At 37.4% G+C, this 13537-nt stretch overlaps 2 protein-coding genes across 2 annotated transcripts; one reads left to right on the forward strand and one right to left on the reverse strand.

Moving 5' to 3' along the window:
• Positions 1-188: 188 nt before the first annotated feature.
• Positions 189-9875, reverse strand: nucb2a (nucleobindin 2a). Its single transcript, XM_084403485.1, has 13 exons — positions 9658-9875; positions 9002-9142; positions 8691-8798; positions 8477-8609; positions 7392-7495; positions 6540-6725; positions 6367-6457; positions 6214-6272; positions 5018-5110; positions 4814-4903; positions 3747-3917; positions 3589-3649; positions 189-906 (listed from the first exon to the last, which is right to left on the reverse strand). The coding sequence occupies exons 2-13, from the start codon at positions 9140-9142 to the stop codon at positions 677-679; spliced, it is 1467 nt and encodes a 488-aa protein (XP_084259611.1). The 5' UTR covers positions 9658-9875; the 3' UTR covers positions 189-676.
• Positions 9876-11072: 1197 nt separating this feature from the next.
• On the forward strand, positions 11073-13154 carry rps13 (ribosomal protein S13). The gene is made up of 6 exons (XM_084404013.1): positions 11073-11195; positions 11803-11851; positions 11946-12024; positions 12450-12619; positions 12723-12823; positions 13077-13154. Exons 1-6 carry the CDS (start codon positions 11173-11175, stop codon positions 13108-13110), a joined length of 456 nt encoding a protein of 151 aa, XP_084260139.1. The 5' UTR covers positions 11073-11172; the 3' UTR covers positions 13111-13154.
• The last annotated feature ends 383 nt before the right edge of the window (positions 13155-13537 follow it).

Genomic DNA, 13537 nt, shown 5'->3' on the forward strand with positions numbered 1-13537 from the left:
ATTATTGTTTAAACATCTTTACAGTGCAAATAATATGCCAGATTTAACCAAATTAATGTAAACGCATTTGTTAAAAGTGCCTCATTGTAACCTTCATTTTTGCTTTTGATTGAGCTTAATTTGTACTGAACCAGCACTGTTCCTTTACATAAAGTAAATATTTGTTTGTTCATTTAAAAAAAAAAATCTTTTTTTCCAAATAGATTTTTATTGATGTCTGACTTAACTCTCACACTTCTCACTGTAAGCAACGGTTAAAATTCAAAGTTGCCCTAATCAATTAAAATCTCCCAGTACAATTCAACAATATTCTGATACCAAACAACTAGGCTTGAAGTAGCTTTTCATGGCCATTAAAATTTCAGAAAACTAAATGTGCAAAACAAAAGCTTATCCACAGACATCCAATCCACTGTGTTGAAAAAAAATAAAATAATCTACAACGTATGAAAGATATTTTCAATAACAAAAAGAAATCAAACACACTTATACCAAACAGCAAAGTCTGCATTAAAAGTATTAGGCTTATGAAACCAGCCACTTTCCCACTAATTAAAACCGCAGCACACATGAACGCAGATAATCATTGACTAGAACTGGACAGGAGGTACTGTTTGTTGAAGTCTCTGTGAGCCTGGCGCTAGGTAAGTTTATCCACAAAAGCCACATGACGGTCCTATGGCACATTGTTGTGGTCGAGGGGCATCTTTGGAGAATCTTGGGGTGGGCTGTTGTGTCCTGGAGGCAGTGGCTGGTTTTCTTGGGGTATATTTTTGTGTTCCTGTCCTAGATCCTGTTGATTCAGGGGTACCTCATGATGTTGTTGTTGTTGGTGTCCTGGGGGCAGAGGCTGGTGTTCAGGAGGCTGGTCATGTCCTACTGACTCAGGGACAGCATTTCCTTCAACTGTTAGGAGAGATTTAAAAAGTGCTGTATCATTGCCAAGAATGTGTTGCATTTAAATTCAAATGTTTAAAATTCAAGTATATTTGCCAAGAATGTTGCTTTTAAAATGTGTTCTTTTCAAATTTAAATGATTAAAAACCAAGTATTTTGGCCAGGAATGTTGTTATTAAAATAAACGTTGCACTTACATTTTTTTAAATAATATATTTGCCAAGAATGTTACCCTCTGATGTTTTATTTTTTACTTCATCGGAATGGTATGAAACTTGGTAAAGGTTTTGGCACTTGCTATGTGAACACATAAAAAAAAAAATCATAGACATGATTTGAAAAGGTTAAAAATGGTCCTGGGGAAAAATAGTCACACTTGTAGACGTCCTCGTGTTGGAAACGAATGGGAAGCAAACTTAATTTAGTGGAGACATTTGGTACTGTGCCCAAACAAAATCTTACTGAAAGCTAATTTTTAGAAATATCTATTTCAAATATGGAACACCAACTTGTTTTAGATTCATGGCTTTGATTTTCTCACAGAGTAAAACGTGTTTTAGAAAATACATAATTTCATTTAAATTTAAAAACGAATTCTGGGTTTTTTCATAACAATAAACTTATATATAAAATTATATAACTTTTTTCTTCTGCCAAGTGTCATCTTTAAAAGGAGACCAAACTTAAGTCTGTGCTCCAAAGCATTCAAGATGTATGACAGTTTAAGTTGGAAATTTCATTTTCAGGTTGAAAAAGTGCTTAAAAAGTGAATAAATGGATTATAATTACTGCATAAATATAACTTAGTAGCATTAAAATCCCATAAAATACAAAATATGAAATAAAAAAACATGATCGAACTAAAATATAGTATATTAATTTCATTGAAATAAATATTAAAAAATGTAATATTTTACGGCCACGCGAAGAGCACCAGAGGATTAAAGGGGTGGTTCAGAATTTTGGACATCGGACCTCATTTACAAGTTAGCCTGTGTGTTATTTATCAGTGGAGACAGTTTTCAAAAATTTTCATCCAGTCCTTCCAGTTGCATAGTTCGCCGGTGCTAGGCTAGCGCGAGTCAACTGTATCTGTTAGCCTGCCATTAAAAACAGTTTTACCCACTCCACAGTACACCAAAGGCAAATAAATTATAACGCCAGACTATCGATGTAAATGTCTGTTGAGAGAATAATGTTAGAAATCAAATTACTCTTGCATCTCAATGATCGCATTACATTTACAGGAACTAGTTTCTCAGCAGCGGCGGAATTTTACTTTGCTCCGGTTAGTAGTACTGCGCCGAAAAGTAAACACAGAACAGAAGCGCACTACAGTCGGGACGTCTAGCTAGCTATATGTAGCTATACATTTTCTGCACTGGTACCACTGTTCTCCCGATGTTCTGTCCCGGTTCTCTACGGCATCTCCAGCTGCTGTTGTCTCTACAGACAGACATTCTTTCTATTTCTGCCCTCTGTGTTCGTCTGTGTATTCCGGCTCATACATGTAAGTTACGGTTCGTTGAATAACACACATTCCTCGCCTGCATCGTCTCCAAAGTCCAAAACATTGCCATGGGTTTCAAACGTGGCCATAGTCCTATGTCTTGTTGATTTCTTCGTGAAATATACTCTGCTTCTGCTGTAGTGATGAGTGTCAGCGGCAGGTAAATACACTTGCGTGATTGTCATGTGGACCGGCTCTCTCGGTTGCCTAGGTAACTTAATATCACTTCGCCGCTGTTGTAGACTGTGCTAATAAATACAGGGAACAAAGTATAACTATTGCAATGCGATGAAAGGGTAGTTTGATTTTTAACATTATTCTCTCAACAGACATTTACATCGGTAGTCTGGCGTTATAATTTATTTGCTTTTGGTGTACTGTGGAGTGGGTTAAACTGTTTTTAATGGCAGGCTAACAGATACCGTTGACTCGCGCTAGCCTAGCACCGGCGAACTATGCAACTGGAAGGACTGGGTGAAAATTTTGGAAAACTGTCTCCACTGATAAATAACAAACAGGCTAACTTGTACATGAGGTCCGATGTCCAAAATTCTGAACCACCCCTTTAAGGGTGCTTTCACACTTGGTTTGATTGCCTGATCTGAACCCAAGTTCACTTGCTCAACTCTCCCCTGCCCCCGCTGGACTGTGCTCGCATTATATTATTTGGGTCCAAACTGCGATACACTTGCGTCATCAAAGCAGTTGTTGTTTAGCCCTGTTACATGATAATAACAACACAGTAAAAGGTGGCAAAATGCTTAGAGCTGCTCACCTCACTTTAATATTTTGTTCTTTGAACCTTTGGTTTTGTTTTCAACGCACCAGCACATAATATGGCACTTGCGTCTATCTGCTGCAAATGTTCCAGTAACGCGGGAGTTCAGCAGAAATGAGAAATACATTCTCTGTTTGCAGTGCATCAGTCACGCTTGTCAGGGGAGTGAGCGAGAACACACACAGACATAGTTTTATCTAATGCTTTATGTAGTTGCGAAATTGGAAACCCTGTTAACCCACTGAACAGAATTACCCATGTTTCTTTAACATTCTCTAGAATAATGTAAAACTAGAAAAACGTGTCAGGTGATATCACATTCAGGGCCTAATGTAACAACAGTTACCCAATGTAATCTTTACATGATCTGGTTATGTCATTTGCAAATGAAAGTATTACTTACAATGCGTCTCAGGAGGAGACGGTACATTCTGTGTTTTCAACCGTTCCATATGCTCCACAGCCTGATAAAAAAGACGCACAGAATAGGTTTTCATTCACTTGTTATAATGACTTGTTTTTCATTCAGTGAGCAGATACAAGACAAATCAGTTCAGTTACCTGTTGCAGTTCTATTTTCTGAGCATTGAGCTGCTCCTGCTGTCGCTCTAGATCCTCTCTCTGCTTCTGAAGGTCAGAAGCTTTCTGGTTTAAGTCTTCCTCCTGCCTGACCAAATGCTCCTCGAACTCTCTCATCTCTTCATCAGTATATGCCTGGTTCTGTTCTAGAGTCTGAGGTCATCCGAAAACCCAAGATAATTATTACTTGGAAAACATGAAGGTTAAATGCCATTGTTTACATTTTTTACTCACTCGCTCTTATAATTGATAATTGGTTTATATAGTAGTCGTGGTCAGAATTATTGGCATCGTTGGTAATTCATTAAAAAACACATTTGAAATTCCCTTAATCATCCATTATATATTTCTGATGTGCAGCAAAAGATTGCTGAGCTTCACAAAATAGAAAGTGGCTGTAAGATTCGATCAAATACCAACAGATAAAAAAAAATCTAAACCTGACGGCCTCTGCAAGAAATCTTATAATGGGCCATAGATGGATCTTCCATCAGGACAATGATTAAAAATAAAAATAAAAAACACAAAAATGGGTCACTGAGCACACAGTTAAGGTTCTGCAATGGTCATTCCAGTCCTCTGACCTGAACCCTATAGAAAACTGGAGAGATTCTGTATGGAGGAATGGCCTCTGATCTTTTGTCAGGTGTTTTCCAAACTCATCAAAAATGATTGAAAGAACTGTTATCTTGGAAAAAGGAGGTTGCAAAACGTATTGTGCCATTAACTGTGACCAATGTGTATTAGAGAAAATCATTTATTTCATAATGAGATTTTCCCCCCATTTTCAATTGTTTTACTTCCATAAAAGGTTAGATTTTGGGGAATTTTTGTAATAAAGGGTCAAAAGGATTAGCAATGCAGATTTATTTTCACAGGCTTCTTTGTTCATATTTACCAAGGTTGCCAGTAATTCTGACCAAGACTGTACTTTGATACTGTGTCAAACGTAGCGCAATCATCCAACATGAAAGACTGTTTACTGAATGCATGAATTAGATGATATTGATCAATGGTCTAATTATGTATCTGTAGCGTGTCACACTTACTTCCCAGCTGTCTGGTTCAAGAAACTCTTTTTTCTTTGTGGCTACCAGGAACTCGTCTAGGGACACCAGTCTGTCTTTATTGGTATCAACCTATAAAAGCCAGATGATTACAGATACAGAAAATTAGATTTGTCAATTTTCCTGAAGTTGCCAGGTCAGGTCATGCAAAGAGAACTGGTCCATTATTTATAATCATCATTTAACCTCGTTCATGACGTGTTCTCTCATTCGCAGCCTTTCCTCCTCCATTTCAACCATGTCGTCCTCTTCATTAGTTGGATCATAAATCTTCTCCAGCTGGCAAAAAAAAAAAAAAAAAAAAAACACAAAATATTTTCATTGCTACTATAAAATAGCAGAGCATGTTTTACCTACAATATTGCCATGGTTGTTCAGAAGCTGCTAATCTACTGGGATTTTCACGCACATCCATCTCTAGGGTTTACAGAGAATGATCAGAAAAAGAGAAAGTATCTAGTGAGTATCTGTGGGGGAAATGCCTTGTTGATGCCAGAGGTCAAAGGAGAATGGCCAGGCTGGTCTGAGCTGATAGAAAGGAAACAGTAACTCAAATAACCACTCATTACAACCAAGGGCTGCAGAAGAGCATCTCTGAACGCATAACACGTTGGACCTTGAAGCAGATTGGCTACAGCAGCAGAAGACCAAACCAGTGCCACTCCTGTCAGCTAAGAACTAAGGCTACAATTCGCACAGGTTCACCAAAATTGGACAATAGGATATTGGAAAAATGTTGCCCGAGTCTCGATTTCTGCTGCGACACTAAGAGGGTAGGGTGTTTGGCATTAACAACATGAAAGCATGGATCCATCCTTCCTTGTTTCAACGGTTCAGGCTGGTGGTGGTTGTGTAATGGTGTGGGGGATATTTTCTCAGCACACTTTGTGCCCCTTAGTACCAAATAAGCATTGTTTAAACACCAGTCTTCCTGATCATGTCCATCCCTTTATGACCACAGTGTACCCATCTTCTGATGGCTACTTTCAGCAGGATTACGTCTAGTCACAAAGCCCAAATCATCTCAAACTGGTTTCTTGAACATGACAGTGAGTTCACTACACTCAAATGGCCTCCACAGCCGCAGATCTCAATCCAACAGAGCACCTTTGGAATGTGGTGGAACGGGAGATACACATCACGGACATGCAGCCGACAAATCTGGAGCAACTACATGATGCTATCAAGTCAATAGTGAACAAAATCTCTGAGGAATGTTTTGAGCACCTTGTTGAATCAATGCTACAAATAATTAAACCAGTTTAGGATAAAACAGAAGGCAAAAGGGGGTCCAATCAGATACTAGCAAGGTGTACCTAATTAAGTGGCCAGTGAATGTACAATATATATTATCTTCTGTGGTGACGTATGCAATTATGTACCTCCTTCGTGAATAGGGCTTCCAGCTCTTGTTCATCAAAGAATCCATCTCCGTTTGAGTCTGCAATACAAGATTGCGAAAATGTAATAATATTAAGTATGTAATTTCAGCATTCTCATATCCAGGATTTGGCTAAGCTATCAAGAATTTTTACCATGCAGATTGAAGAAGGTTTTTGGGTCAAAATCTTCAGGGTCAAGGCCATCAGCCTCCTCCCACACTTCTTTTAGCTGATTCTTGCTACCCTACGGACCAAAACGTCAGAGAAACATGAGTATATCTTCAATGAAATCAAACATCAAGAGAAGTTAATGCGTGTAGACTTACCGGGTGGTTGACTTTGGGGTGATCAGCATGTTTTTTCTTCATCTCCTCATAGTGCTCCTCCTCTTTCCTCCTGTCCTCCTCATCAAGGGTCTTCAGGTGTTCCCGTCTCTCATGCTCTTTCATCATCTCGTACCTTTTAAATTCTTCATGCCGTTCCTTGTCGTAGTTCTCCAGATCATTTGTAGCCTATATTGCAAGATCATAAATGTAACTGAAAGAGAATAGCTTAAGGTGTTCTGGTCTTCAGTTATCATATGTATATAAAAGGTCTTTTTTTGCTGTTGCTCAGTGACCAAATGAGAAGGGAAATGCATGCTGCATGCTGACCATGGATTTACAACAGAGTATTACAAGATGTTCTTTTAAAGTGTGTATGGAAGATTCCAGAAATATTTGAGACAATATTTTCAGGTTATCTGTGGGAATTGACCTTAAAAATGAACACAATGTGCTAGTAACTGTGTCCTACAAATACAAAGGAATTTTAAAGGCCTGGAAATGTCACTGAAATTTCTTTAGTGACAATATATTTTTCTAATTATGTTCAGCTCTTGTTCTTTGCGTGCAATCTCTATGAAATGATTTATAAAAATATTTATCATGTAATCACAAATGACTGTAAAGTCATGAAAATGTATTGAACAAAATGTGTGGAAACCTTGAATTATTTGTCCTTTTTTACTTAATTTTATGCAACATGAATTGTATTTTAAATGCAAAATATATTACTGACTTAAAAGATTACAAGCACTAAAATCAAGTATCAAAAGAAAGGAGCATTCAAGCATTCAAAGTGACAGAATCAAATGAAGTATGATTATGAAAGCTGGGTAACTGTAAGTAATGACATACCGATTTGATGAGTCTGTCCAGATCCTCAACCTCAAATGTGTGCGGGTTCATGTGGTTCAGATATTCAAACTGTTTGAGTAACGCCTGGTGATCTACCGCCATATCTGTGAAACATGAGAGAGAACTGTGTTCAGAGAATGTTCTGAAAATCAAGACCCATATGCTTAAAATCTATGAATCTGCAAGACGTTGTGTCTTGTTTGGTGTTTGTGGTCTGTTCATTCATTAAAGTCACCATGAAAATCAAAATTGACAATTTGTATTTTTTTATGGAATATTGCAGTATTTATTAGAAATGATTTATCCGTGCACATAATTTATTTTAATTCATGTGCCCTCGTAATCTTTCATCAAAAGATCACTGCCATGAAGCACTGGGAATGACGTGAGTGAGTTGATCTCCCTATGCTCTCAAAACAATTAAATATATATATATATAAAATTATATATTAAGCTTTTCTCTCTCTCTCTCTCTCTCTCTCTCTATATATATATATATGCATATTTTGCAATCAAATTAAAATATATTGTTTTTAATACATAATCAGCATCTATAAATGAGTAGTTTTTATATTTCTCCATTTCTCCTTTTTAATTTGATTATGCTGTTCGCAATGCTTCATGGGATTGTAGTCCTTTCCCTCACCAAGCCGTCAAGTACGCAGTCTTGCACCTTTGTCTTTTTGTCAAACTTTCAAAGACTTGCAGTGTTGTGATTCACCTCGCAGCTGATTAATGGCTTAAAACGCTTTAAATAAGACTATTTTAAAATCACTATGGGAAAAATGTATGAAAAAAAATTATATTCCCGGAACTAGAGCCGCTGAAAAAGCGGGACAGGCACCGTTGCACTCTATAGCAAACCACAACGATCCAACTATCCAATCAATTCCCAATGGACAAAATCAAGTCCTGCCCTACATTTTTTTCTTGCCATTTTACTCAGATATATGTCTCAATGGGGAAGAAAAAATGATTGCAACTTCCGTTTCATGCCAACTTTAATATGCAATTACCCCTTATGTATATGAAATGAGCATTTATTCAACTATGATTATGATTATGATTTTTACAGCCATTCTTACCATTCCCTCCTTCAATGTCCTGCTTGGCTTTGATCAGGGTTCTCAGACGGCTGACCTCTTGCCTTTTTAGTTCATCCAGCTTGGTTCTCACATGGTGGCTGACAAAGTCAAGCTCTTTAGCCAACTTCCCTTGCTGAAATCAGCAGGAATGAACAGATTAGCCTTGTGCGACCTTTGTATTATACAACACAAATAAAGCCAGCTGTTTTCTTACCTTTATATCTTCCATGTCTGTGTTGTGGAGCTTTTCTCTAAAATGTTGATCTTTTTCAAGGAAATCAATAACTTCCCTGAGATAGCGGTCATAGTGTAGGCCGGTGTCCTACAAATATAATATAAATATATTATACATAAAAGCTATATAAATACATACATATTAATATAATGTCAAATATAAAAGTGTGTATATGAAGTGTTTTCGTATTGCCCACACAAAAATAACCATGCATATTAATGCAATCTGACACTCTAAGGCCACTTGCTGCCAAAGCTTGTTATATAATTGACTGATCAAATGTTTCTTACCACACTCTGGGGAGGCTCCTTGACTGTTTCCTCTGGGAGTTTCACCTTAGTTTTGTCTAAACTTATTGGCACTGCCTTGGCCCAGGACACCACACTCGCCAACACAAGGCAGCTGGTGAGGAGCCCCTTTAAACAGGACATCTGGAAAAATCAGCAAACATATGGATCAGACATCAAGCTGAAGATGACAGCTCTATCATATATAGGTTGTCTCGCAAAACCTAGCGAGCCGACTACCACTTCTGGAAATCTGAACGTAAAAAAAAAAAAAATTCCCTGAATGGATAGCCGGCTCACTACTAGGGTTGTAACACAGCCACTGATTGGCAGTTCAGCTCTCCAATAAATCCGTTACTAAGGATAAACGACATTATCAAGGCAGTTAGCGGGTCACTACTATATTAAAGAGACACTGCAAATATACGTGGTTTTGCTGGCAAGCTATAATTGTAACACAGAGATGTGGTTTGAAAGGGTTCCTGATCTCGATACACAGAAGCTAATTTCATTAGCTTTCCATTGACAGTGAAGTCTATGCCAGGCGTTATAGCGAAACTCGATGTCCATTTCATAACGTTAAGTGAAAAGTTGAATTGTTGGTGCTCTATTTGGGTCAATGTATCCGGATCGATTCACAATTAAATAACGGCACTTACGGTGTCAGATCGGTTTCTATCGAGCTATCTCGGGTGTTTTCTGCTTCCTTTCATTACCGCTGGCTTCCTGACTGCCCGCTATCTTGGACTGATGATGATGACTAACAGTAACAGGGCAGCTAGCGAGCTAACCGAGTAACGTTACAGCAGCAGGAGGAGACAGAGAGCTCGTCCACGTAGATCAAGCGCACTGTTTCTCTTACAGTTTGGGCTGGAGTGATATTGTTTCCTATGACGCAAATACATGACTTCCTGAGGGGGGCGCATGGCGGCTCAGAAAGGCGAATGATCAACTGGTGTTTTTTTTATGAAACATTTGTACACTTAAAACATTATAGATTAAAGCTCGATAATTATACTGTTTGCTGCACGTACATTTCAGAATAAGTCATCTTTATTCATTCATCTCAAACGTGTATGATTGGTCCGTTCTGACAAGCACTGAAAAATGTAACAGATAAAAAAAATATTTTACGCCGTAAATGTGTGTTATCATGTTTTCGGATAATAATACTAATACTACTACTACTACTACTACTACTATTAATAATAATAATAATAATAATAATAATAATAATAATAATAATAATAATGGATGAATGGATAATAATTTAAACCCGATCATACGCTCCGCCCATTTCATAACTCTGTTGTACGCGCCAGTTCATTCTGCTTATTCTATTTCTAGAGACTCCAGCCACGCTTACAGCAGTTGGTCTTTTCTTGGAGCGCCACCAGCTGGTGGATATGAGAAGTGTGAGGAATTTTATTTTATTTATTTTTTACATATTATTTTACATTACATATAACATAGGACGACAGCAATGAAGTAAATGCTTGCAAAATACAAAAATAAATAAGACAATACAATTATGAACATAATATATCAGATAATGTTAGAACAAAATTAGAGTGTGACAAAGACCTTTGCTAAATGTAGATTGAACCCAAATGTTGGGTTAGTAGAGAGAGGAAATATCTTCCACTGACTCATAATTCACATTATTACAAAGAATATTTTTTTAAAGTGGTTAAAAATTATTTGATCACTGAAATGTATTTTTATGCAACATTTTTAGAAGGGCTTATCTGGATTTATTGGAAATAAACAATTAATAGGATGGGGGGTTCAGTTCAAACATAGATGACAGCAAACAAAATGGAAAAATTATTTCAAAAAGTACATTATAACAAGTAAATAAAAAAACAAAACAATATGAGGGATTCAAGATCTCTCTTCATCCAAATTTTATTAAGGTAGCAAAGGAATTTTACACCAGATTGAAACAGGCGGTTGATAACTAACAAGTAAAGATTAAGTAAAAAAGATCATAATTAACTTACTAAACAACATAGTCTGAAAACAATCAATATATAAAACCAATGATACAAAAACAAATGATCCTTGAATCAACAGACGGAAAGTGATAGGCTACGTCACTTCCGCCACCCATACTTCACTTCCTCTCGGCCTAGGCACGGTCTTTCTCTTTCTTCGGTCTCTAAACCGCCATCATGGGTCGTATGCACGCTCCTGGGTAAATGTTTATTTTACGCTTAAAACACCGTCTAAGGACCACACTGCCTACCCAAAATACAGTTAAATCTTTATAAGATAGACTGAGCCTGGAATATGTATTTCATTCGAGCTAGAAAAGAGTTTTTGAGAAGTCAGAATATAGTCCCACGTTCTCTTCCTCTGTGTAGCGTGATGGCAGCACATGTAACGTAGTATGAGGCGCTGCAGGATGGATAAATGAACGATCTTTACACACTGATTCATTTAACATCGACAGTTTGTCGGTGCGCCCTGGCTGTTCGGGTATCATGTCATTTAGTTTCACGTAACCTACGTTTTGGTGTCAAAATGTGTTTGGCGGTTCGTTAGGTCTTATACATGTTGGTCTATTACGTTTAAAAGTATGTTATGTAACTTACTGGACCAATTCATTTTAACATTATTTTGATTTTACAACCCCTTTAGGTTCGCTTATAGTTTATATTTCCTTTATTTTATATTACCTGCTGTCAGTTAACATGTTTACAGCTTAGCTTACTGCAGAAGAAGGGGAGTTGTTTAACAAGTTGTAATTTAATGTTTCATTAAAAGACATGTTTAACATGGAAGAACGTTTTATTTTTCAGCAAGGGTTTGTCCCAGTCGGCACTGCCCTATAGACGAAGTGTCCCCACAGTAAGTCCATTGATTCTGATTCCTCATTTGTGGAAGTACAATGCCTTTCTAAGTTGTCAAGGCTGTTAAAATAACCATTTATTATGTCTTTTAGTGGCTCAAATTAACATCCGATGATGTTAAAGAACAAATCTTCAAACTGGCCAAGAAGGGTCTCACCCCCTCACAGATTGGTAAGTTCTGACTGATATAAAATTAATGTTACTGCAAGTCCATTGTATAACATAATTTAACAAGATTCTCTATAGCACATTTCATACAGAATGGTCATGCAAAGACAAGTTTGAAATCAATTCAGTACGTTAAAGGAAACCACGTTTAAAAATCAACTAGTATAAAATGAATGCAGTCGGATTAGTAAAATAAGTACAGCTGAGGCACACTTTACATTTGTAATCTGATTTCCAATAAGAGAGAGAATGGTTTCATGTTTAGTTGTCGCTTTATAGGCTTATTGTTTATGCATCTTAATGGGCACTTCAACAATTCAGCTTTTCTTCATGTTTTCATATTTGTAAACTAGATATAGCAGCCCATATTGTGTCTGTCTGCACAATTTCATTGTCAAGAAGCTGATATCTCTTGCTCTCCACATTAGGTGTGATCCTGAGGGATTCCCATGGTGTTGCTCAGGTGCGTTTTGTCACTGGCAACAAGATCCTTAGGATCCTGAAGTCCAAAGGCCTGGCCCCTGATCTGCCTGAGGATCTCTACCACCTTATAAAGAAGGCTGTTGCTGTGAGGAAGCACTTGGAAAGGAACAGAAAGGTAACGAAATTAAAACGCATTCAAAATCATTTTCGGAGACTTCTAGAAAAATCTGTTCAGTGCACTTCAACAGTTTTCTCACCATTGTCGCTTGTTTTTGCAGGACAAGGATGCCAAGTTCCGCCTGATTCTGGTCGAGAGCAGAATCCACAGGCTTGCCCGCTACTACAAGACCAAGAGAGTACTTGCCCCCAACTGGAAGTAGTGAGTATTTGAGTCGTTTTATAACCAAAATCGAAATCCCTCCTGTATGTGTAGGGCACATTTCATTGTCCCATTCTTCACTTGTAAGAACTGAGATATTTCTTATGTGCTAGATAAACTTTGGAGGTAAATTAGCAGTTTGGCTTGAATGTGCCACCACTGCCAGTCCCCTTCACACAAAAAGCTGCTTTGTCTTTCAAAATACATTTTCCCCCCTGAATCATTTAACTGATTCATTTGTTTTCATCCACAGCGAATCCTCCACAGCTTCTGCACTGGTGGCATAAATTTGCAGTTTTTTTGGACAAATAAAGATATTTGGATCAATTCATGTGTTTGTGTTGTCAGACTGATTTTTCTTTACTCAAGTTGGGTACAGAACTGTTGTGATCCTAATTGATGTTTCGGAGTAGAATACAGCCGCCACACATGCCTGTATTCTTTTGAATTTTGGTCATGTGAACATCTCATTCAGAATCCATTGTAACTGAATATTCACTTGTATTTGTGCATGCTCAAAGTTCATTTATGGGTGATGCAGTTGTGAAGATTCAAAGTCGAGCTATTGAAATATACACTTTATCACTTTGCAAACATTAAAAGTAGTGTTGTGGCAATATCGTGTAGTGCATGTTTTTGTGTTATTGGTAGTGTTATTAACAGGGTTTCTAGGTGGAAATCAGCAGCAGATAAAGGGGAAAACAATCATCTAAA

This window comes from Rutilus rutilus (assembly GCF_951802725.1).
Source record: "Rutilus rutilus genome assembly, chromosome: 3".
Lineage (NCBI taxonomy): Eukaryota > Metazoa > Chordata > Actinopteri > Cypriniformes > Leuciscidae > Rutilus > Rutilus rutilus.

Coding starts and splice junctions, on each gene's coding strand:
- nucb2a (XM_084403485.1), bottom strand. CDS start 9,142: ATGTCCTGTTTAAAGGGGCTCCTCACCAGCTGCCTTGTGTTGGCGAGT. Junction 6,458..6,539: donor ACCCCAAAGTCAACCACCCG/GTAAGTCTACAC, acceptor TTTGGTCCGTAG/GGTAGCAAGAATCAGCTAAA. Junction 6,273..6,366: donor AACCTTCTTCAATCTGCATG/GTAAAAATTCTT, acceptor CTTGTATTGCAG/ACTCAAACGGAGATGGATTC.
- rps13 (XM_084404013.1), top strand. CDS start 11,173: ATGGGTCGTATGCACGCTCCTGG. Junction 12,620..12,722: donor ACTTGGAAAGGAACAGAAAG/GTAACGAAATTA, acceptor TTGTTTTTGCAG/GACAAGGATGCCAAGTTCCG. Junction 12,824..13,076: donor CTTGCCCCCAACTGGAAGTA/GTGAGTATTTGA, acceptor TTTCATCCACAG/CGAATCCTCCACAGCTTCTG.